Raw genomic sequence first — 24,789 nt, forward strand, 5'->3', positions numbered from 1 at the left:
TGATCGTCTGAGTCACAGTTTTGCCATTAGTGGTCAGCTCTTTGGCCATAGTTTGGGCACAGGGCCAAATATTTATCTCATTGATTGCTGCTGTGAGCTCAGCAGTCATTACAGTGATGCTGTTACCACAGCGACCGAACTGTCTGTAGCACTTTGCTGAGCTTTGTTATTGGCTGCACTGCTTCCGTTTGCTGCTTATACAGCCAAAACGACACTAATGCTAACCGATATGTCTGCCTAAAGAGCTTCTACCTTTTAGTTTGGATTATTTAGGCATATTGCATTTAAGATAAAGATGTCAAGTCACATCTCAGAAGGATTTGCATGCCACTTGCACTAACCACATCCATAAACGAATCCATCATATCGCACATTCCCTTGAAAGTTGTGTGTGGATTGTTTAACTGATCTGCAGATCATGCTTTAAGCTCCAATGCATCACTTCTGAGATGATGGTGGCCTGTTCTAAAGCATACACCCATTTTTTGTGCCTCTCCTTCTTTCTTACAGTTAAAATCCCAGGCCTGTGAGGGGGGTTGGAAGTGTAGCTACATTATGCTCAACCACCGCAGTGCTGTCCCGTTAACGTTACCGCGAGGGGCGGGAGGGGTGTGTGTGTGAGAGAGAGAGAGTCACTGAAAGTGTTCGTGATCTCTCTCTCTCTCGCTCGCTCTCTCTCTCTCACACACACATCCCCTCCCCTTCTCTCTCACTCAGGCATACATACACTTTCATGCAGAGACGGGAGGACTATATTTTTTTTTCGTCCAGGTCGTTTTAATCCGTTCTAGAAAAGCGTTTATCATGATAATATCTCTTGGTTTACTGCTATTTCCAACAGCCTAACAAAAGTTTAAACCTGTCATTTTAATTAAGTCGCCACTTGACTGCGTAGGCTATATATATATTTTTTTATTTATTTTCCCAATACGTGCTCTCAGGAGGATATATAGTCGCATCCAGTTTGAAAAACTGAAGGAAGCTCTTCATACGGAAGACTGGATCTGTGTTTCGAGGCTTTAGTCGCCTGAGGCTCTTTCGGTAATGCAGCACTTTTTGTGATGACGCGGTCTAGACATCGCTTCATGCTTCCATCATCAGGGGAATATTATATACTGCATTGATGTAGAGTTTATACGGAGAAATACTTAGGCGTCCTTGTGTATGTTTTTATCGTCAATTTAAGAAGTTTGGCTTTTGACTACTAATCCCCTCTCTCTCTCTCTCTCTCTCTTCATCTATCTCTCTCTCGCGCGCGCGCTCGCGCTCTGCATCCTTGGTGACGACGGTCTGTTTTATTAAGCACCTGCCAGCAAAATGTGAGTACAATACATTTCCACTATCTCAAACAAAATGCTAGCGTAAAGCAAAATCTGTTATTCATTCAGTATGTATTGAGTTTTTGTTTTTAAACCACTTTTTATGCCTGAGATGTATTGCTATAGCGGTTGGTTTATTAAAACGCAATTTATTGTGCTCTCTGTATTACATTTAGCAAATGTAAGTCGGCGTCTAAGGTTGTTTGCAAGAGAGTTCGTTAACAGCACCGCAAAATCTCTCAGGTTTTAAGCTGATACATCAAAAAATTGCGTAGACTTTAGTGTCCTGCTCCATCTATCGGAATTTAGGGGAAACTGCATCGAGAGACGTATTAAATCATGGTCCTACATACATACACAAAATTTACCTGCACTTAATTCGATGCCCTTTAGTAATTTTCACGTCCCATGCCGTTAATGCACGTCTCGCGCAAACCCCTATGACAAAGTTATCCCAGCATTAACTACCTGCAATGCGTTTTAAACAAAACACACAAGTTATTTATTATTGTGTTTTGTCTATCTAAAGTCTTGCTAATCGCAACAAAGTTATCGAACAACTACAGTTGCTATGGTTACCTCCCGAGGCGAACGCGACTTCTGTTAACGTAATCCGACTAACTTTACTAAAATGTTCGAAAACAAAACACGGTTGATTTTTATTTTTTTATTATTATTATTATTTTATTTTTTCAAGTAAAACTATAAGACCTTTTTGTTTTTATTTTAATTTCGGAAGCCTTAGCTATAGAACCCCAGAACGCCTCCCACCTTTTAATTAGCACACTTGCACCTGTAAAAGTCATTTAATGTAATGTAAGGTAAGTGAGTATAATTAAAGAAAACTAAGCTTTTTATGACAAATTTAATTTACATTGTATTATTTTAAAGAGCTTTAATAATTGCACCATGGTCTGAATTGAGACCCAAGTTTAGTTTATTTATTCATGCATTGTTTTGCTTTGATCCTAGGAATTTAATGTAAAATTATTATAATGTAATATTTGTTTAGAGGGACTGAACATTCTCATGTGTCTGATTGAGCCTATGCAGAGCCAGTGGTGCAGAGGAAACTTTAAAGGCCCAAAAAATGTGGCTTCCCAACCCCTGTCCCTTTTTCCCTCAGGTCTGCCCCAGATGCCAATGCAAGCCCTGGAGCCCCAGAGGGTGAGGGGGGCTCATCTGCCACACCTCCCAACCTCACCAGCAACCGTCGTCTCCAACAGACACAGGCCCAAGTGGATGAGGTAAAACGTACCAGTATGAACTCAGATACTTTGCTGGAAAACAAGCTGGACTAGGTGAATCTTGACTTCACAAACAACATTAATATGTAGAGAGAGAGAAAAAAAAAAAGGTTATTATGAATAAAATTTAGACAGAAGAAGATTGAACTTTGAGTACAGGCCTATGGTTCAAGGATGCCTACTATATCTACTAAATACTGCACTTTTTCAAGTTTATATTATGTTCTGATCAGTATATTTTTATGGCGTTTAATTTATTGGATGTGACGTATTATTAAAAATCTTATTAGGAAATCAGTAAGATTAAAGGGGCAGACTAAAATTTATCAAAGCTACATAAAGCTAGACTCTTAGATGAACTTTCTTGGAAGCATAACATTTTCACGCAGTCAAATTTTCAGGTACTAGTAAGTCTCGCATGCAATATTCATCCTTCCAATGTTAAGTGTCTATGAAGACATTCCGTAATTGTCTTTCAGTTCCACATTGAATCTTACTGATGCAATGCAATGATGATGTTACATTGCTGATTTCTTAGATGCTAAGTTGCTGTGTTTATCTTTTGCATATGTGTTCAGGTGGTTGATATCATGCGTGTGAATGTGGACAAGGTTCTGGAAAGAGATCAGAAGCTATCAGAACTGGACGACCGAGCAGACGCGCTGCAGGCCGGAGCATCGCAGTTTGAGAGCAGTGCTGCTAAACTGAAAAACAAGTACTGGTGGAAGAATGTTAAGGTGCGATTTGACTGAAGATGCTGGGTTGGGTTTATTTACATCTAGAGTCTCAAGTCCTATTGTATTTAAATTCACTGTTAAAATTAAATCACTGAATACAAACACACCTAATTCAAGAAATGTATTTGTAATGTAAATGTAAATGGTAATGTAAAACCATTCTTATGTAAACTGTCACATTCACTTTACATTTACACGAGACTAGTTTTATGAAGCATTTAAAAAGAAATTTGTTAAAGGAGACCTTTTGCCTTTAGATTTTGTAGTTCACTAAAATGCAAGATTCAAAAATGAAAATGATTATATTAGTCTCTGTGTTAAAGATCAACCTATAGATTTATAGTTTACTATAGATAATTGTTAAATATATAAATTAATACAATTAATACACCAACAAAAAAATTGGTGTATAAACATTTTTCACAGAAAATTGCTAGTAAGTTTAACTATTGATTACAAAGAATTGGCAAGTAACATTGAATTAAACATGACAGGACATCATAGCAGTTTCTTATTAAACGTATTCTAATAAACTTTAATTTCCAACTTTGAAAAATCATTTTCTACAGTATATTGCCAGCAGTAAAGATGGCTCATGGGGCAGAGCTGACTCAACACTAAAGCAGAAGCATTCTCATTTGGATATAACCTGAATGCAGTCCGGCCCATAAGTCACAGCGCTGGCGAGCGTTTGAGATATATTAGGCAAGTTGCAGTTGTGACGCAAGCTTAGGTACTGCAGTAGCAGAGTGAGTCCAGCTACTCCTGAGACGTGCAGACGGTCACAACCATCAGGCGGTTACCATCTCGTTTCGTTTTTTACTTTCTTAATACCTGCATAATTCCATTGATCATCTATTAATAGAAGGGACTTTTTAGAGCATGGCATGGATAAAAATACGTAGTTCATTTCAATATTTTTAAATAATAAATGAGGAATTCATATATAATTGAATTTATTCCTTTTTCCTTAGTAGGAAAATGTCTTGCATTGAAAGAAGAGGCACTTGAGATGTGTTGTGAACGTCTTGTACTGCATTGGTCCGTCTGACCCTCTGACAGCCTCACTTTACATATTACATTTTTATCTCTCCATCCAGCTATCTGTCAATCCATCCCCTCTGTGTGGATTTATAACCCCCCCCCCCATTCTCCTCCCCTCCAGACAGCATAAATTTATTACTCCCTCACCAACCCCCCACTGCCCGCCCCAGATGGCCGAACAGCTGCCCGTCCAATCGCATCTCTGAGCGGGAGTGGGGGGAGGGGACTTCTAGTCCCAATCTGGATTACAGCATTTCTGGATTAAAACCCAGATGTGATTTGTGATGTAACCCGCTCTAATCATTCCCTTTGCGCTCTGTCTCTCCCTTTAGCTCCTCCTGCCTCATTCCCTTTTCCATATCACTTTCTTATTCCGTGTAGACTTCTTTTATGGAAACGTCCCACTTTTAATCTCTCTCATTCTGTCCTGGCTTTCCAAACTAGATTGTTTTATTATTCTCTTTCCTTTTTGCATTTCTTTACTGGCTTACTTTCTTTTTGTAACTTTACTCTGTATTTTTCAGTGAAGTGTATACTTGAGAGAGAAATACTGACGCTTAAAGCAGCCACATTCATGTGACAAATGAAAAGTATAAATATTCCATGTACTTAATATGAGATCAGAAACGCTAAATGTATTATCATTATAAAAAAAAAAGGAATTAGCAATTAAGTAGTTATAGTTGTTCATGCAATCTTATTTCTCAAACAGAATTGATTAATTAGCTTTATATTTATGGATTTTCTTTTCTTTTTCTTTCACAGATGATGATCATGATGGGAATTATTGGGGTCATCTTGATGGGCATCGTTTTCAGTGAGTAGAAACTATACAAACTTTAATCGGTGTTGGTTGATTTACTTGTAAATCAAGACTTTAAAAACAGAATGTTTTTAGTATTTAGTTTTACTCCACCGTAGGATGTTTTGCCATTTTAGGCATATAAAGGCTAACGTAATGATATATGTAAGAAAAACAAATCTTGTGTTGCAGCTGTAACTTAAATGCTAATAAAAGATCAGCTGCTCTTACAAAGATAAATTAAGGTCTAGTTTGTATATGCATCAAATATAAAAGCCCAGCTTAATCCTGAATCAGCATGCACTAATCAATTGATTGAATGATTTATTTCTCTTTTCTTGTCTTCTACGGCAGTGTACTTCTACTACTGAGCCTCTCGTGGGACGCACAAGGACAGGAGACTCTGGCTTTGTGTGAACTCCACCCCTCCTTCTCTCCCCACCAATGCCTTTCATTGAATCCACAGTGTGTGTGTGTGCAGTCATTGACGCAGTGCCTCTCCCTCCCTTTGTCTGTCACTGCATTTCTTTGTACCTCTCTTGAGTGCTTTGCAACAGTGCCCAAGCTTACTCAAAAACTCCTTCGGTTAGGAATATCTACTTATGGTATTAGATTGGAGAATGTGTTGGCCCTTTTCAGGCCAAAAAAAATAAATAAATAATAATAATAAAAAATGGGTGATGCAATAATGTAGATTTGTAGCGCTTGTCCAAATGAACCCATGAATAACTAAAGAGGGAAAATGAAACGCAAAGTTCAGCTAAGTTTGAGTTTAGGATCAAGTCATGCATTTATGCATAGAAGCCAAAGTGGACAAGTTTACCCAGAAACAACAGCTGTGGTCCTATCATTAGAGTATTAACAAAGTGCAACTGCAATGAGAAATTACAGGAATATTTTTTAGAATTGTTTTAAACCCTCCTCCATATATGAACTACTAGAAGCAACTTGTTTTCACTTCTTAATATGGACCTTTAAAGACCTGAATGATTTTAGAGCGGTAAAGACTATGCGAATAAAATTTAGGATGTTAATTCCTTCTATATCATAATGCAAAACATGGATGGCGCCATTTTTATAATTCATTTTAAGGTTTAAAATGTTTAAAAAACATAAGAGAAAGATTGTAGGATGTTTTAAGCATCTGCAGTTGACTTAAGGGGAATATCTGATCACAAATCGTCACTTTTGCTGTTTGATGTTATGTGTTTGACGTTAATGTCAGCCAGAAGATCAGTAGAGTCTGGAGGGGAAAAAAAGTGACATTAATGGTGAGATGTGTAAAATGAAGATCTAACATTACAGCAGTGACCACAATATAAAATATTTTAAAATAGATTTTTTTTTAATATTTATATATTCATGATTATTGTGGTGTGTGACAAGTGTGGTCACAAATGCAATTTATTTTGATTTATTTATTGCTAAATTAAATGTGACTATTAAAAATTGGTAAAAATCAATGGAGAAATTCAGATCCTGATCATATTAACCCTTTGCACCTCCTGACTTTACAGGCAACATGTCTTTGGGTTGAATGAACTACTGCTGATATGCAAACCGAAAGAGAAATAATGTGACTAGTTTAATGTATTTGTAAATATTCGGGATTCAGTGTGGGAGCAGATACCTAATCAGCACTGGAGATGACAATGTTCAGGGATGTACCTCGGCATGTGTTTGTGTAAAATATACATAGGCACTTCAACCACCTTCGTTATAGTGATTGTAGGTTTAACTGGACATTTTTGGGGTATTAAGGACATATTGTCCAGCACCTAAAACTATGAAATTTTGCTCTTGTTGATGTGGAATTTAATGCAAGATCATCATGTGTGAATAATATCCCCTACATTCAGCATTAACCCAAACTGCAAACCTAATGCAGGGCAGTGAATGTTATTCCATTAAAAAAAAACCAAAAAAAAAACCTGACTACATTGTGTTTTATGCAACCTATTCATTTGTAAATATGCACTGCAGAGATGCATAAAATAACAGTTCCTGTCCCTGAGCATTTGGAGCCAAGCTGCTAACCCGTGGTTCATTTTAAAGCATGTCTGCTTGCCCACCATGTGCTGATTCTAATAAAGTGCTGATGCAGTTACTCGCTCCTCCCCTGTGTAGTTTTTTTATTTGTGAGCGGGTGGGGAAACGGAAGCAAAGTTACCTCTGAAAGAGAGTTGGAGCAGTTCACATCACATGAAACTCTAGTAAATGAAGAGCACAACAAGACCTGGTGAATATGGTATGATTTAATTGGTTATTAATCAGCAACAATGCTTATCCAAATCACAAAGTGAAATGAATCATACAAAGCGATGATACAGAAATGTTTCGTACTACAGCACAAATGAGTAACCTAATTAGAAAGCGTGTACATGAAATGCACTTAATGTCTATTGAACCATCATGTCTGAACAGTAACTGTTTTAACATGAAAGAACATTTCTAGATGCAAGATCTCAGCTAAAACAATCTGTTCTCAGCTTCTACTGGTACATACAGATTAAAACTAAATCATACATGAAAATTAATCAAGACAAGATCTACGGTTTATAGCAAGAGAAGTCTACGCTTTTACACAAACTAAGCAAATTAGGAGAAAAAAAAAACGGTTACATGAGAAAAAGTTCAAAAAGACAGGAGCAACAAGAAATGTATATAAAAAGCCATAAATGATATGAAAATTAAAAACCAGGACCCATGAGCCTACTGTCAAAGCAGAATTTTGTATGTATTCACATTTTGAAAAACAACGGCATGTCTTAAAAACGAAGCAATCACAATATTTTAGCAAAAATGAGGGGTTGTCGTAAACTAATCACTCAACACCTATATGTGACCGAACTATCAGACAAAGATCTGATGATACGAAGCATAAAATAAGACTGTTTCACTATAAAACACTGAACTCGGCGGGACTGATTTTACAGAGTTGAAGTATGAATGGACCAACAATGATAAAAAGAAATAATACTACAGCAAAGACGCACTTAACCGTCATCCTGGAAAAAGCTGCAGAATTTCACAGCCACTACTACGTCGACTAAAAACCGTCTGGGCAATTTAAATTTTCAAAATTAGCTTCGAGTACTTTAAAATCCTGTGCACACGGACTACTGCACAGGTATGAGGATACTACATCTGAAACAGTCTGGTTTGGTAGTTGCTCTGAAATTATTGGCACAAGCCATTGGTAACAAACAAGGTGTGCTTAGCATGGTAACGTTTTCAATGGAACCGTTAATTGTGCATCATCTTTTTGGATCCCATGATTTTAACAGGCTACATACTTGTCCTTCGAGTTTGCATGCTTCAAATTATTATGCAGACAAAATATTTTTTCCATGCAAGAAAAAAATTAAATAAAATTGTCAATTGTGCTCAATAAGACTGAGCAAACATTTCGGTTAATGAGCTTCAAAATAAAAGAGAGAAAACGAAAAAAAAAAAAATACAGTCTGGCATGGCAGGCAACATCAAAAGCACACTTTGTCAGATTAAAAAAAAAACAAAAAAAAAAGGCAAAGAAAATTATTGACATAGCCTATTAAAACCCTTCGAAAAATATACCCACCAATTTTCAATGAAGCCCCGTATCTTTTCATTTCTTTTTTTTGAATTTGCCCACCATCTCGTTCTCGCTTGTGTTGTTCACTTTTGAACAATCAATGGCGTCATCTTCGTCATCTTCTTCATCTTCTGGGTCTGCGTCGTTCTCACTCGCCCTGGTGTCTTCATCGTCATCGTTTGGATTTTGCGACGAATCGTCAGAGGTGCGGGATTGTTTGGGAGAGGGTGCGTCCGTCTCTTCTTCGTCTTCCTCCGCTGATCCCTTGGGGAGTTTTTCGAGCACGACTGCGAGTCTGACTTTGCTTGGACGTCCTCTCTTACGACGTGGAGCGGCGCCATCCGAGTTCTCACCTCCCGTCTCTCCACCTTCTGCGGCATGAGCCTTGACTTTGCCTGTACCTGGAGGCCGGCCTCTCTTGCGGGGAGTGTCGCCCACTTTCTTTTCGACAATCTTGACCTTTTTGCCAGAACCTGGAGGTCGGCCTCTCTTCCGAGGAGTTCCGTCGGGGTTTCGTTGAATGACCTTCAGTTTGGTGCCAGAACCTGGGGGACGGCCCCTCTTACGAGGAGATCCGTCAGCCCGCTGAATCTTCTTCACCTTGTTGGGAGAGCCTGGAGGGCGGCCTCTCCTTTTTGGGGTTCCATCTGAGGCCCTGGCGATCTTGGCAACCTTCGTGGAACCTGCGGGTCGACCCCTCTTTCTCTTCAATGACCCCGCCGGCCTCCCTCTCTTTCGTGGAGGACCGTTGGCAGCATCAAGGCTGATTTCGACGCTAGCTTGTTTGGCTCCGCCACTTTGTGAACCGGATTTAGTGCCGTACTTGCGTGGTCTTCCTCTACCTCTTTTTACCTTGGGATCTTCGGCGATGGGATGAATGCGTGGTCTTCCGAGCGGCTTTGACAGTCTCCGCTTGCGTTGTAAACTCAACCTGTGAAGTCTCTCTGATTCTTCCTCAGGTGTGAGCGGGATCTTTCTCGGCCTGCCGGGCATTTTTATCTTCTTTGGTCGACCACGTTTCTTCACCTTGGTCTTTATGACTATGTCGGGAGAAAAGAAGTCTACCTTTTTAGATGGCCTGGAATTGTGTGTTGGCGCTTTCTCGGTAGTGAACTTCTTATTGAGTGACCCTCGTGGTCTGCCGCGTCCACGTTTGGGTGGATGGGTGCTGCCGTTGGGCAGAGGGCTCTCGGTTTCTTCTTTATTCTCAACCTCCATCACGTTGCAGCTTCTCGCTCACAACTTCAGGCGTATCAGTGCCACACTCGTCTGTTTGGTGCTGAGAATCTGAAAACAAGATGAGAGGGAGAAAAAGATTTGAGACGAAGATCCAAAACATTATTTACATTTAGTCATTAAGCAGACACTTTTATCCAAAGCGACTTACAAATAAGGACAATGGAAGCAATAAAAATCAACAAAAGAGCAATAATATGCAAGTGCTATAACAAGTCTCAGTTAGCGTAACGTAGTACACGTGACAAGTTTTTTTTTTTTTTTTAATAAGAAAAAAAGAAGAGCAAGCTAGTGTTTTGAGTTAAGTACTTGAAAAGATACCTCATATAGTTTTCCCTCCAAAACCAGAATTTACTATTTTCCACAATAAACTATTTTTGTGCAAACGTACAACAACAACGATCAAAGCTGTTAGGACCTTGTATTTTCATGGGGGCAGGGGGCATAAAGTTATTCTCAATTTTTTTTTCCCACCATCTTGCATACAACCTTAATTACTTAATATTCTTTAAAAAAAACAAAACAAAAAAAACACTAATTTTATATAGGTGGAAATGTTTAATAAAATGTAAATAAAAGTAAAATACTGCACAGCCAAACAAAAAATAAATAAATAAATAAAAATGTACAATGAAAGGAAAAAAGCAAATATGAACATTTATTGAAACCTCAAATAAATTTATATAAAACAGACTTCATCTCTCTTTATTTACACACATATACATATATATATATTATATTATATATACACACATAGAACTATTGTGTTTAATTATGTAACGATTCAACAACTTCAATGAATCCATTTAAATAGTTCATTCACAACGGGTATTATTATAACTATTAGGGTGTTGATATTAGTTTAAAAAAAAAATAAAATAAAAATCCTTTTGGAAAAAATAAAATAAAAATCATAGTAAAAAATATATATATATATATATATATATATATATGTAAGTAAATTAAAATTACGCAACTGAATTGAATGCTGTTTTTGGCTAAGAAAGAAAGCGCTAAATCCGTACCATAATATTTCATATTTAAACGAATATTTACATATAAAAATGCATTCACTAAAAGCATTTTCATAAAAATGGAGGGGATATGAGGTGCATTGGTGTTTTTTTTTTTTTAATTATTTTGTGAGCAATTTATTTTAAAACAGATCGAACCGACTGAAGCGCTGTTTGCAGACTCAAGACAATAGAAAAACCCATCTCAGTTTTGACAACAGAAAACGAATCGGCGAGAGAAGTTCAAGCACGCTGCTAGCCTACTTCATGCATGCTTAACGGATGCAAATGGACATCTTTATCGCAGCCTGGAAAAAAATTGCATCGTTTTTTACCGCGAGATCTTACATATTACAAAATATTGACGATAATATTCTACTTGTTTAATTTTTTATGGAGCAATAACGCAAAATTCGTCAAAATATTTTTAAAACGCACGATTTCATGCAGTATAAAAGGCATAAAAGAGCGGATGCTGTAGACTGGCTGCCATCATGTACAGTGAAGCCCGCGAGCTTTTGTAGTTCCAGGTAAAATGTGAGGCACTGGCGATTTTTGTTAGCTGCCTGCTAACCCGACTAAGACAACTTTTCAATGGAAAAAGAGCCTACTTTCATTCGCTCGATAATAAAAAGCGGCAAATATTCGAAACACAACGCACCTTACTCGTAAAGCGCTTTCACAACAGCAGAGATGATCTTTTTCATGCATTCGACAATATTTTCGATGCAAACAGCATCGGACAGTGGGCGGGCGACTGTGATTATTTGAAAGGCAATGCCAGTTCTTCCTCGTCTCTCGCTCGGCGTCGACGCTTCGCGGCACAGCGCCGCCTTCTGTTCTGGAGTGTGCAAACGTGAGGCATGAATGTATCGGTAAAATTAAATAAAGAAGTTGTGTGTGTGTGTGTGTGTGTGTGTGTGTGTGTGTGTGTGTGTGTGTGTAAGTAAGTAATGTGAAAGAGTCAAATCACGTAAGCTGTATTACTGTATAGCTGAAGAACACAGGAGTACAAAAATTCCAGTTATGAGTTACTGAATAGGAATTTGCAAATTCTAAAGAGTGTAAAAATGGAAAAGTCATTAAAATTCCTAAGAGCATTTTTTATTATTATTATTTAAAGAACATATGGCATTTCTTTAATAACACACATAAAATGCCCCTATTGTCTGTCAGATACAACTTTAGATGGCCTGAGATATCACATCTGTCTCAGCACACAGTTCAACAAAAAAAAAAAAAAAAACACACACACACACACACACACACACACACATTGCCCGCCCTTTTTAGCCAATCAGAGACGCGTTCTGCTTTTCAATCATTTGCCGCGTTTCAGCTTGCTAACATCCGGTTTGCTGAGATCTTGGGGGTGGGATCTCGGAGAGAGGACGTTTGGTTGAAATAGAAAGAACAAAACAGCTTCAATTTTAGAAGGGTAAAACAGTAATATATTCAATATATAATATAATTACTGGCTGTAATATATATATATATATATATATATATATATATATATATATATATATATATATATATACATAATTATGATATATTGTTAATGTTGTATAATATTTTTAATCCCTATATTTCAGTAAAATATTATTTAATCCCTATGTTTTATGATTTACCACCATAAGAACTTCTCTAAAAGCATAAATTAAAAAATAAATTAAGAAACGATTACATGTGTAATCGTTTTTGAGGATATGTTCTTAGATATTGGTAATCTCTGACTCTGCAATTACATATAAAACCAAATGTACCTGAATTATTGTCTAGATTAATTATTTATATTAGTTGTTTTTTTTATGAACTTATCGGCTAAGCATATTCTTAATTACACTTATTATTTATTCATTAATTTTTAATTAAATCTCGATCAGCGGATTAAGTAGGCTACAAAAATAGGCCAAATATACAGAAGTATGCTTGTCCTATATTTGTAGTTTACTTAATCTGTTGATCGAGATGTAACTTTAATAAAAATGTGTAATTAAGGATTCTAGGTATGCCTTTACATACTGTCTTGTAAATTGACATGTTCCAGTCCATTAGTTTTCAAATAAATTGCTCACACAATTAAAAAAAAATATATATATATATATATATATATATATATATATATGACCAAAGGCGGCTGTGAAAATAAATCTGTATCGTTAATCCTTTTGATCTTTTATTTTAAAAATTTACAAAAATGTAGCCTTTCATTGGAGAATAAGAATTTAAAATGGGAGAAAAATCTCATTATGAAATAAATGTTTTTCTCTAATACACATTGGCCACAATTAATCATACCCTTTTATTCAATACTTTTTGCAACCTCCTTTTTCCAAGATATCAGCTCTGAGTCTTCACCTATAATTCTTGACAAGTTTGGAGAACATCTGACAAGAGATCAGAGACCATTCCTTCATCCAGAATCACTCCAGACCCTTTAGATTCCCAGCTCCATGATGGTGCTGCTTCTCTTCAGTTCACCACTCATTTTCTACAGGGTTCAGGTCAGAGGACTGGAATGGCCAGCAGAAGCTTGGTTTTGTGCTCAGTGACCCATTTTTGTTTTGATTTTGATGTTTGTTTGTGGATCATTGTCCTGTTGGAAGATCCAACCACTGCCCATTGTAAGATTTCTAGCATGGACAGTCAGTTTTTAATTTTTTATCTGTTGGTATTTGATAGAATCCTTGATGCCATGATGCCAACAAGATATCCAGGATGTCTGGCAGAAAAATAGGCCCACAACATTAAAGATACAGCAGTATATTTCATTGTACACATGAGATACTTTTTTATTCCTGTGTGCACCAAACCCATCTGAGTGTTTGCTCCCAAACAACATGTGGTGATGTAGGTGCTGTTTGATAATCTTTTTTTAGGTTTTCTGACCCCGAGACTCAACTGTTTTCTGCAATTCTTCAGCTGTGATCATTGGAGCATCTTTGGCCACTCAAACTCTCCTCCTCACCTTGCTTTAAGACAAAATAGACACACGTCCTCTTCCAGGCACATTTGTAACATTTTGTTGATTGGAAATTTTTAATTATTGCCCTGATGGTGGAAATGGGAATCTTTAATGCTTTAGCTCTTTTCTTAAAGCCACTTCACTAATTTGTGAAACTTAATCTTTTGCTGCACATCAGAAATACATTCTTTGATTTTACTAATTGTGATCAATGATTAAGGGAATTTGGGCTTTGTTTTCCCTCATATTCATAATCCTGTGAAACAGGAAGCATGCATGGCTGGATAATTTCATGTCCCTAGTCACCCTGGTGTGATAAAAAAATGCAATTATGAATGGGAATATACTTCAGAGATATTTCAATCAAAAGAATTTCTAGAGGTACCAATAATTGTGACCATTGTGTACTAGAGAAAAATATTAATTTCATGTGATTTTCCCCCACTTTTACTTTTTTTTTTTTTGCTTAAATTAAAGGTTCTATTTTTTTAAATTTTTGAATGAAAGATCAAATGGATAAACAATGCGGAGTTATTGTCACAGCCTTCTCTGATCATATTTACCAAGGGTATGAATAATTTTGAGCACAACTGTATATATATATATATATATATATATATAAAAAAAAACTTTAAAGATTAACAAAATGAACTTTGTAAGGAAAGCAATTTCACCCCAAAGCTGACTTGTTTTCTTATAAACTTGAACTTATAGTTGGTCGACTTTTTAGTTTATAATAGTAACTATTACTGTTTACATTTAAGTGTAACAGTAGTAAACTTTGAATAAATAACTATTGGACATCTTTCTCTTGTATTGCAAACAAGTAAGCGTAACATCATACAGCACGCTATATTTAAGCTATATATGGGTTTTTCACTTTAAGTATGCACTGAAAAGAAATATGGAGTATATGTTCAGTGAAAATATGAGCCTGTATACAAAACATTTATATAAGTACACATACAAGAATACTACCAGTACACTGATAGTAACTTAGAAAATACACTTGAAGGGAATACTAATAAAGAATACACTTACCTCTGCGTGAACTATGCAGTTCACTTAAATTTGATGCCAGAAAGATTAAATCATTATTTTTAAAGGAAGGACATATTTCTGCATAATAGGATTGAATATAAAGTGAGAGACAACTTAAATGCATTAAGTATTTTAAGGGGAAAAAAGCACATAGGCAATAAAAGTATAACATTTTATTCAATAAAAGACAGAGGTACATATAATTTGATTGCCTTTATTGTATGTTATCCATTAAAATTCATGATAATGAATAAGGGAATGCAAATTAGCTGATATTCTATCAAATAACACGACTAAGTCCATCCAGCACATCATAGAGTAGAAAAGCACACTGGATATTCAAGATACGTAAAGTGAAAATAACTAGTCTATTGTCTCTGATGGGTGCTTAACTTCCCTATTATATTGAGATTTTAAATCGAGAGAATGGGAAACGTCTTTCAAGCCCAGAAAAAATAAAAACATGAGGTTGTAGACGTTAATAGTCCTCATCTCACTCAGAAACTCTTTTTTAATATGATTTCTTCAGCATCTTATATTCCCATCTTTCCAAACACCATTTGCAATTGTAGATTTTCTCTGCTTTATCCATTAAAACAAAACATTGAGGCATCCCTCACTTTCATGGAGGACCATTGGCGACATCAAGGGTAATTTTGACGCTAGCTAGTTTGTCTCTGCCACTTTGCAAACCAGATTTAGCGCCATACTTCCATGGTCTTCCTCTTCCCCTTTTTACCTTGGGACCTTCAATGATGGGATTTATGCTTGGTCCTCCGAGGGGCTTTGACTGTCTGCACTTGCAACCTTGGTAGAACCTGCGGGCCGACCCCTCTTTTTCTTCACCGAGCCCGCCGGCCTCCCTCTCTTTCGTGGAGGGCCGCTGGCGGCATCAAGGCTGATTTCGACGCCATCTTGTTTGTCTTCACTGCTCTGCGAACCGGATTTATCGCCATGCTTGCGTGGTCTGCCTCTTCCTCTTTTTACCTTGGGATCTTCGGTGATGGGATGAATGCGTGGTCTTCCGAGCGGCTTTGACAGTCTCCGCTTGCGTTGTAAACTCAACCTGTGAAGTCTCTCGGATTCTTCCTCAGGTGTGAGCGGGATCTTTCTTGGCCTACCAGGCAGTTTTATCTTTTTTGGTCGACCACGTTTCTTCACATTGGTCTGTGTGTCTTTGTCAGGTGAAAAGTTGCTCATCTTTTTTGACGGCCTGGCATTGTGTTTCTTGTCAGTGAACTTCTTATTGAGTGACCCTGGTGGTCTGCCTCTTCCTCTTTTTACCTTGGAACCGTCGGCGATGGGATGAATGCGTGGTCTTCCGAGCGGCTTTGACAGTCTCCGCTTGCGTTGTAAACTCAACCTGTGAAGTCTCTCTGATTCTTCCTCAGGTGTGAGCGGGATCTTTCTCGGCCTGCCGGGCATTTTTATCTTCTTTGGTCGACCACGTTTCTTCACCTTGGTCTTTATGACTATGTCGGGAGAAAAGAAGTCTACCTTTTTAGATGGCCTGGAATTGTGTGTTGGCGCTTTCTCGGTAGTGAACTTCTTATTGAGTGACCCTCGTGGTCTGCCGCGTCCACGTTTGGGTGGATGGGTGCTGCCGTTGGGCAGAGGGCTCTCGGTTTCTTCTTTATTCTCAACCTCCATCACGTTGCAGCTTGGTGCTCACAACTTCAGGCGTATCAGTGCCACACTCGTCTGTTTGGTGCTGAGAATCTGAAAACAAGATGAGAGGGAGAAAAAGATTTGAGACGAAGATCCAAAACATTATTTGAGTACTTGATTAGGTACCTCATATAGTTTTCCCTCCAAAACCAGAATTTACTATTTTTCCACAAACTATTTTTTGTGCAAACTTACAACAACAACGAGCAAAGCTGTTTGCATACCTTGTATTTTCATGGGGGGAGGGGAAATAAAAAGTTATTCTCAATTTTTTTTTTCAGCGTCTTGCGTACAACCTTAATTATTTTATATTCGTAAAAAATTCTTAACACTAATTTTACATAGGTGGAAATGTTCAATAAAATGTAAATAAAAGTAAAATAAGTTTACTGCACAGCCAAACAAAAAATGTACAATTAAAGGAAAAGCAAATATGAACCTATTTATTGAAACCTCAAATAAATTAATATAAAAGAATTCAGCGATCTTTATTTACTATGCACATATATTATCTTTATATTAGTGGTGGGCCGTTATCGGCGTTAACGTGAGACTCTTATCGGGCGATAAAAAAAATATCGCCGTTAATCTATTCTCAAAGTTGGGTTGGGAGCTGGGTCTATACTACGCAAGCTATGATGACTTTCACCTTGATATTTTAGCGCGGATGTATACCTAGCCGAATTGCACTGTAGGGGCGAGCAGTCTTGAACCTGTGTGTATGCGTGCTAACATGGATGCAGCTATGAAGCCGCGGGTTTGCTTCAGGAAAATTTATTTTTAAGAAGCTTCCCAATGGAAATCTCAGTGTTTCCCCTACCATTATTTCAGGCCGCCCAACGGCACCCCCCGCCCCCCTTGAAGGTCAAGTTGATTTTATTTAATTTAATTTTCTCTATAGCGCCAGACCACAAAAGAAGTCATTCAATGTTACCTTCCCTATAGAACAGGTGTATACCTTGTTCTTTTATTAAACAAACTAAATAGCCTTATGTTATTTATCTTATTTACACGACGGCGTGTCATTTATGTCTCTACTTTACATGGTAGCGCTCTCTGTATCGCGCACAGCGGAGTTCCGCCCGGTTCGCGCACACACATACACACACACAAACAAGCGTGGCGCACACACAAGTGAGCACACTCCCACTCCTATTTGTAAATATTAAGCCGCAAAACGTCTATTTAAATGTGACTTCTGCGTGTCTCTGTGTTAATGTATGGCGCAGACGCGCGGGTTTGTTCACTCATACAGAAGCGCGCGACGCTTGCGGTGATATTAACGTCTGTCGTCTCACTAAATGAGGACATAAATACATGAACAACATCTCCAGAACTGCTCTGAGAGTCACTTCATGAGCATTCGAGCATTTCATTTGAGAAAAACTATCCTCATATCATATACACAGAAATGTAAAGGTATTCAAGGCAACCCGTCAAAATAAAGTTCGGTTTCACTTGAAGACATTGGGCAGAACGTAATAGACTACTACTACTAAAACTATTAAAACCTTATCTTTAAGGAATAATCATACAATGTCTTCAATGTTATTATCAATATTAAATCCCCTTTATTTTTATGTCGGGAAAAAACGCAAAAGCCTTTAGGTAGGCTACCTTATGTAATTTTAAATTACATAATTTAATTTAATTAATTAGCCTATTAATTACCACGACACCACGAATTACCACCATATTATGTTTGCTTCTTGATGACTGCTAGTTGTTTACTACTAGTAGTGAACTTATTCTGATCTACTTGGCAGAATTCAAATGAGCCATTTTAATCTAGATTAATTCCAAGATTACAGTGAGATTAATCTAGATTGAAAAAAAATTATCTATGCCCACCACTACTTATATATATATATATATACACACTTAGAACTATTGTGTTTAATTATATAACCATTCAACAACTTCACTGAATCCATTTATATAGTTCATTCACAACAGATATAATTATGTAATTATGTTAAACTATTAGGGTATTGATATTATAGTTTAAAAAAAAAAAAAAAAAAGTCATTAAAAAATATGTAAGTAAATTAAAATTACGCAACTTAACTAAATGCTGTTTTTGGCTAAGAAAGAAAGCGCTAAATCCGTACCATAATATTTCATATTTAAACGAATATTTTAAAAAAAATGCGCTCACTAAAAACCATTTTCAGAAAAATGGAGGGGATATGAGGTGCATTGGCGTTTTTTTTAAATAATTTTGTGAGCAATTATTTTAAAACAGATCAGATCGACTGAAGCGCTGTTTGCAGACTCAAGACAATAGAAAAACCCATCTCAGTTTTGACAACAGAAAAGGCATAGACATTATTTGAATTAAGCACTTAAATTGACACTTCATACTGTTTTCCCTCCAAAACCAGAATTTTACTATTTTCCATAAAATTTGCATACGTTGTATTGCCACGGGGGAGGGGATATAAAAGTTATTCTCATTTTTTCCACCATCTTTTGTACAATTTTATTTTTAATTACTTTTTATATTCTTAAAAAATAATAATAATTGTACATAGGTAGAAATGTTAAATGAAATGTAAATAAAACTTAAGTTTACTGCAGACAATGAAAAAGGAATACATTTCTATAAAACAGACTAGCTGCAACAAAATCCATTGTTATTTATAATATTTTATTTCATATATTTTTTTGGCACTTAGGACTATTGTGTTTAATGACATAATATTAACCATTCAACAACTTCACTGAATCTATTTATATAGTTCATTAACAACTGATAAAATTATGCTAAGGGTATTCATATTATAGTTTATAGATGATAAAAATCGTTTGTAAAAAATAACAACAGTAGTAAAAAATACGGAAGTAAATAAAAATTACGCAACTGAATTAAATGCTGCTTTTGGCTAGGAAAGCGCTAAATCTGTACATTAATTATATACACACACACAAAAATATTTAAATATAAAAATGCACTCACTAAAAACCATTTTTATAAGAATGGAGGGGATATGAGTTGCATTTGTGTTTTTAATAATTATTTTAAAACAGACCGAATCGACTGAAGCGCTGTTTGCAGACTCGAGACAATAGAAACCCCATCTCAGTATTGACAACGAAACGGCTAACGTATTGCCTACAACATCCTTAATCACAGCATGAAAAAGACTGCATCGTTTTTACAGCGAGATCTTGCATATTACAAAATACTGTGTTTAAATCCAAAATTAATTAAAAAAAATACACGATTTCACGCAGTATAACAGGCGTAAAAGAGCGGATGCTGCAGACTGGCTGCCATCATGTAACGTTACAGTGAAGCCCGCGAGCGAGCTTTTGTAGTTCCAGGTAAAATGTGAGGCACTGGCGATTTTTGTTAGCTGCCTGCTAACCCGACTAAGACAACGTTTCAATGGAAAAAGAGACTACTTTCATTCGCTCGATAATAAAAAGCGGCAAATATTTGAAACACAACGCACCTTACTCGCGAAGCGCTTTCACAACAGCAGAGATGATGGACAGTGGCGCCTGGGTGGGCGACTGTTGTGATTATTTGAAAGGCAATGCCAGTTCTTCCTCCTCTCTCGACGGCTCGCGGCACAGCGCCGCCTACTGTGGAGGACTGTGCAAACGTGAGGAATGAATGTATCGGTAAAATTAAATAAAGAAATAAACAGTTATATGTGAACGTAATGTGATAGAGTCAAATCACGTAAGCTGTATCATTGTATAGCCGAAGAAAACATGAGTACAATCACAGAAATAGGCTATTCTAAAATGCAAATTTTAAATCCTATGCAAATTCTAAAAAGTGGAAAAAAATGGAAAAAGGTTTTTTGAGCTTTTTTATTTAAAGACCTGACACGCATAAAATGCCAAATCCTTCCTCTTTATCATTCCGTGTATCATCCGATCATTCAGTTATGAACCAAAAATTAAATGTTTGCATTCCGTGGAGGAATACACTCAAGAAATGGAAAGATGGCTAATTTTGTTCGACAACTCTTATTTTGTGGTTTACAAATCGATTTATGACTTTGATATTTCATTTCATGTGGGCGGCACTGAAACGTCCCTGTCATTTGATTGGTCTGACAGTCACCAAAATTCCCTTGATTCACATATAAGCAGTCATTGTACTATAAAAACATCCTGAAAGTTTAATAGCTCAAAACTTTCTCCTTAGTCTAAAAACAGCTTAGGCCAGTCGGTTATTTTTCGCTTCAAAAACTGTATCAGAGAGAGATGCTTCTTCGCCTTTTCTCGTAAAGCTCCTGAGACATAATTAAAATTCCAAAAAAATCATAATAATAATATTTGAAGAGTTTAGATGCAAAAGCCTCTAAGTGCCATCTGAAATTTTCATCTAAAATTAGAATTTTTATCAGGCTCCTATGTTTAGATTCAGTCATTTTTACTCTAACAGCAGTATATAGGTCCTTTTCTATGCAATTAAAGTGAAATAACTGAACATAAATATAGGAGCCTGATAAAAATGCTAATTTTAGATGAAAATTTCAGATGGCACTTAGAGGCTTTTGCATCTGAACTGTTCTTCAATTATCCACCTTTTTCTTCAACACTGAAGTAAGCTTATGGGTGCGACTTCCGGGTCATTATCCGCTATAGGTAAATAACGAGAAGAATATCAACGTGCAGTAAACGGTAAAACTGTTTGCACTACAAACCAGTTTGTTCACAATTAAGATAATACATTAAAATAATATGGTAAGACACACTGATTTTCAACATCAAGCAGCAAATGAACTGTTTTGTACAGCTAAAAATAGCTGGATGCGGATGGCCACGCCCATTTTTATGACAAGAAAAATGTGGATACAACAGTTCTGTTTTTACTTCAACAACACCTTGTAAGTTTGCAGCCAACAAATGCATTTAGCAGCGCTGTCATCAGAAATCACCCTTAACAGATAAAAGGATAGTATGTAAGGGATAATCAACGGCTAGCTGTGCATTAAAAACTTACGCGCAGCGGAGGGTGGTTGCCTCCGCGAAGTGCATTCAAATCGTTTAATGCACAGCTAGCCATTGATTATCCCGTTTATGCCACGGTCATTTGCCAGCATTCACATATTAAAGATGTTAATAATATTTGTGCTGCAATATTTGACCAGAACGATAAAAATGACGGTTATTTTTGTCTGTATTACTATTCAACTCTAACTGTATGTTACTATGGTTACCAATGTTTATAGGAAGCGCATTAATATAGAATGTGATTAAACTGACCTGGAACTACCTGTGCAGTTAGACGAATTTAATCAACACCTGCCAGCCAATCAGACATCGGCTCAACATCGTGATGTCTATCAGCCATCGGCGATGGGAGAAAATGAGCTACTACCATGCGAGGTGTCAGTCCTGTCTTGTTTCCCCTCCTCTCGTGCCCATATTTGGTTTGTTCCTGTTCCTGTCATTATGAGTTCTTTAGTCTCCAGCCGTGTTTGATTTGTTCCCCACCTGTTACAGTTCTCCTCGTTTGATTTCCTTCTGTTTATAAGCCCTGTGTTTCCCTGTCTCCAGGTCAGCTGTTAATTGTCTATATGTCTGTTTGGAAGTCCCATGTCTCCTGTGTTCCTGAGTTAAGTAAATAAAATCCTTATTACCGAGCTCCTCGTCTCCTCGTTTCCCGGGATCCAGTAGGATCGTGACAGAACAGCTGACCAAAACAGTAACCTCTTCCGTTTTTTCCCCCGTTTTTGTTCCTGTTTTTTGTTTCCCGCGGCGATGGAGGGGAGTATGCCAAGTTCTGTAAGCTCGCGAGGGGAATGCCGCTGGAAGACGCGGGCATCCTCCACCTTTTCCGGCTCGGAGCCAATCTCCACCATCCCATGATCGTGGCCCACGAAAGCCCGCCACCGTCCGCGGCTCCGTCTCACCAGCCGCCGTTCGCGGCCAACGCAAGCCCGCCGCCGTCCGCGGCTCCCTCTCACCAGCCGCCGTTTGCGGCCCAGGAAAGCCCGCCGCCATCCGCGGCTCCCGCCCACCAGCCGCCGTCCGCGGCTCACACAAGCCAGCCGCTGTTCGCGGCCTACGAAAGCCCGCCACCGTCCACGGCTCTCTCTCACCAGCCGCCGTCCGTGGCTCCCGCTCACCAGCCGCCGATCGCGGCCCATGAAAGCCCGCCGCCGTCCGCGGCTCCCCCTCACCAGTCGCCGTTGGCGGCCAACGCAAGCCCGCCGCCGTCCGCGGCTCCCTCTCACCAGCCGCCGTTTGCGGCCCAGGAAAGCCCGCCGCCATCCGCGGCTCCCGCCCACCAGCCGCCGTCCGCGGCTCACACAAGCCAGCCGCTGTTCGCGGCCTCTGGCTCCGCCACCGTCACGGCTCTCTCACCAGCCGCCGTCCGTGGCTCCCGCTCACCAGCCGCCGATCGCGGCCCATGAAAGCCCGCCGCCGTCCGCGGCTCCCCCTCACCAGTCGCCGTTGGCGGCCAACGCAAGCCCGCCGCCGTTCGCGGCCAACGCAAGCCCGCCGCCGTCCGCGGCTCCCTCTCACCAGCCGCCAGTGCCTGCCCCTCGCGAGTGCCCGCCAGTGCCTGCCCCTCGCAAGTGCCCGCCTGTGCCGGCACCTCGCAAGTGCAAGTGCCTGCGCCACGAAGGCGCTCCCAAGAGTTCCCGCTGGTCCCGTCCAGCTCCGCGCTGCCAGAGCGCCCCCCAGTGCCTGCGCCACGAAGGCGCTTCCAGGAGTGTCCGCTGGTCCCGTCCAGCACCGCGCTGCCAGAGCTCCTCCCAGTGCCTGCGCCACGAAGGCGCTTCTAAGAGTCTCCGCTGGTCCAGTCCAGCACCACGCTGCCAGAGCGCCCCCCAGTGCCTAAGCCACGTAGGCGCTCCCTAGAGTCCAATTCCCCTGAAACCCAGCCCAAGACCACCTCTAATTTCCCCAGGAAAATTTTGGGGGGGGGGTAGTAGGGCTCCAGCCAGAGAGGCCGAGGTGGGGGCTGGGGCCGAGGTCTCGGAGGCAGATCCGCCATGGCATCCCGAGTCCCCTGACCCGCCATGGCCGCCGGACTCCCCTGATCCGACATGGCTCCCGGAATGGGCGCCGCCCTGGAGGCCGTCTGTGTCTCCTGGTCCCTAGAGGCCTCCAGAGCGCCCACCCCCCCCTCCCCGTTGGATGTTGCTAGGCGCGGGACGCGCCTTCCGGGAGGGGGGAGTAATGTCAGTCCTGTCTTGTTTCCCCTCCTCTCGTGCCCATATTTGGTTTGTTCCTGTTCCTGTCATTATGAGTTCTTTAGTCTCCAGCCGTGTTTGATTTGTTCCCCACCTGTTACAGTTCTCCTCGTTTGATTTCCTTCTGTTTATAAGCCCTGTGTTTCCCTGTCTCCAGGTCAGCTGTTAACTGTCTATATGTCTGTTTGGAAGTCCCATGTCTCCTGTGTTCCTGAGTTAAGTAAATAAAATCCTTATTACCGAGCTCCTCGTTTCCCGGGATCCAGTAGGATCGTGACACGAGGTGAGCGCAATATTATTTTTTTTCCTCCAGAGACATCATGGCTTGCATACGAGCGAAGCATGGCAGTTGCTCAGTGTTTGGATGTACAAATTAACACCAAAGTATTTTTTTAGTTCTTTCATCCGAGCCTATGGCTAGCATTAGCTACATGATAATAACTGTAACAGCATACATAAACAAACCAACTAAAGTACCGTATCCAGACACAATATTTTAAACTAACCATTCGGAGACGTCCTGCTGTAGCCACTGAGTTGCAACTTCTTCATCTGGTGCTTCTCCATCCGGATCAGATTCTGGGTCAAACTGAAAAGCTTGAAGGACTGAGTGTCTACGAGCCATTGCGATACATCCACTGTCAACATTAGCGCATGGTAGCGCAAGCTGGTTAAGGCCACACACCCACCCTCCACCTTGCCCCGCCTCTCTCCTCCTCATTAGCATTTAAAGCTACAGACATAGGAATGGCACATCCTAAGGAAAGCTCATTGTGGGATTGGCTCATAGTGGCTGAAATTCTGCACTAAGGCTGAATTTCGGGAAACAGACTTCAGATACAGTATTTGGGACAACTTAGGCCTATATAAAAGCATCCAAAAAGCAGCATGTCATGGGACCTTTAAACTGTCAACTTGAGATTTGAAACTTTGGCAGAAGGAAGTAGTCCTGCACTAAAGAGGACTTTGTT

General features: G+C 39.2%; 3 protein-coding genes across 4 annotated transcripts; 1 reads left to right on the forward strand and 2 right to left on the reverse strand.

The window, feature by feature from the left end:
- The first annotated feature begins 702 nt into the window (after positions 1 to 702).
- On the forward strand, positions 703 to 7,263 carry vamp1a (vesicle associated membrane protein 1a). Its single transcript, XM_058754126.1, has 6 exons — positions 703 to 1,041; positions 1,304 to 1,319; positions 2,446 to 2,566; positions 3,145 to 3,303; positions 5,113 to 5,164; positions 5,504 to 7,263. Coding segments are annotated over exons 2-6 (351 nt in total). The 5' UTR covers positions 703 to 1,041; positions 1,304 to 1,317; the 3' UTR covers positions 5,521 to 7,263.
- Positions 7,264 to 7,389: 126 nt separating this feature from the next.
- si:ch211-288g17.3 (high mobility group protein hmg-12) lies at positions 7,390 to 11,796 on the reverse strand. Of its 2 annotated transcripts, none has more exons than XM_058754125.1 (2): positions 11,639 to 11,796; positions 7,390 to 10,010 (listed from the first exon to the last, which is right to left on the reverse strand). In XM_058754125.1, the coding sequence occupies exon 2, from the start codon at positions 9,939 to 9,941 to the stop codon at positions 8,757 to 8,759; it is 1,185 nt and encodes a 394-aa protein (XP_058610108.1). In that variant the 5' UTR covers positions 9,942 to 10,010; positions 11,639 to 11,796; the 3' UTR covers positions 7,390 to 8,756. The 2 variants fall into 2 exon arrangements, with proteins under 2 accessions (XP_058610108.1, XP_058610107.1); XM_058754124.1 differs by having other exon boundaries at positions 11,634 to 11,795.
- Positions 11,797 to 15,139: 3,343 nt separating this feature from the next.
- Positions 15,140 to 20,245, reverse strand: LOC131525098 (uncharacterized). Its single transcript, XM_058752460.1, has 2 exons — positions 20,108 to 20,245; positions 15,140 to 16,700 (listed from the first exon to the last, which is right to left on the reverse strand). The coding sequence occupies exon 2, from the start codon at positions 16,629 to 16,631 to the stop codon at positions 15,744 to 15,746; it is 888 nt and encodes a 295-aa protein (XP_058608443.1). The 5' UTR covers positions 16,632 to 16,700; positions 20,108 to 20,245; the 3' UTR covers positions 15,140 to 15,743.
- Positions 20,246 to 24,789: the final 4,544 nt, after the last annotated feature.

The sequence above is a fragment of the Onychostoma macrolepis genome, chromosome 19, assembly GCF_012432095.1.
Source record: "Onychostoma macrolepis isolate SWU-2019 chromosome 19, ASM1243209v1, whole genome shotgun sequence".
Classification (NCBI taxonomy): domain Eukaryota; kingdom Metazoa; phylum Chordata; class Actinopteri; order Cypriniformes; family Cyprinidae; genus Onychostoma; species Onychostoma macrolepis.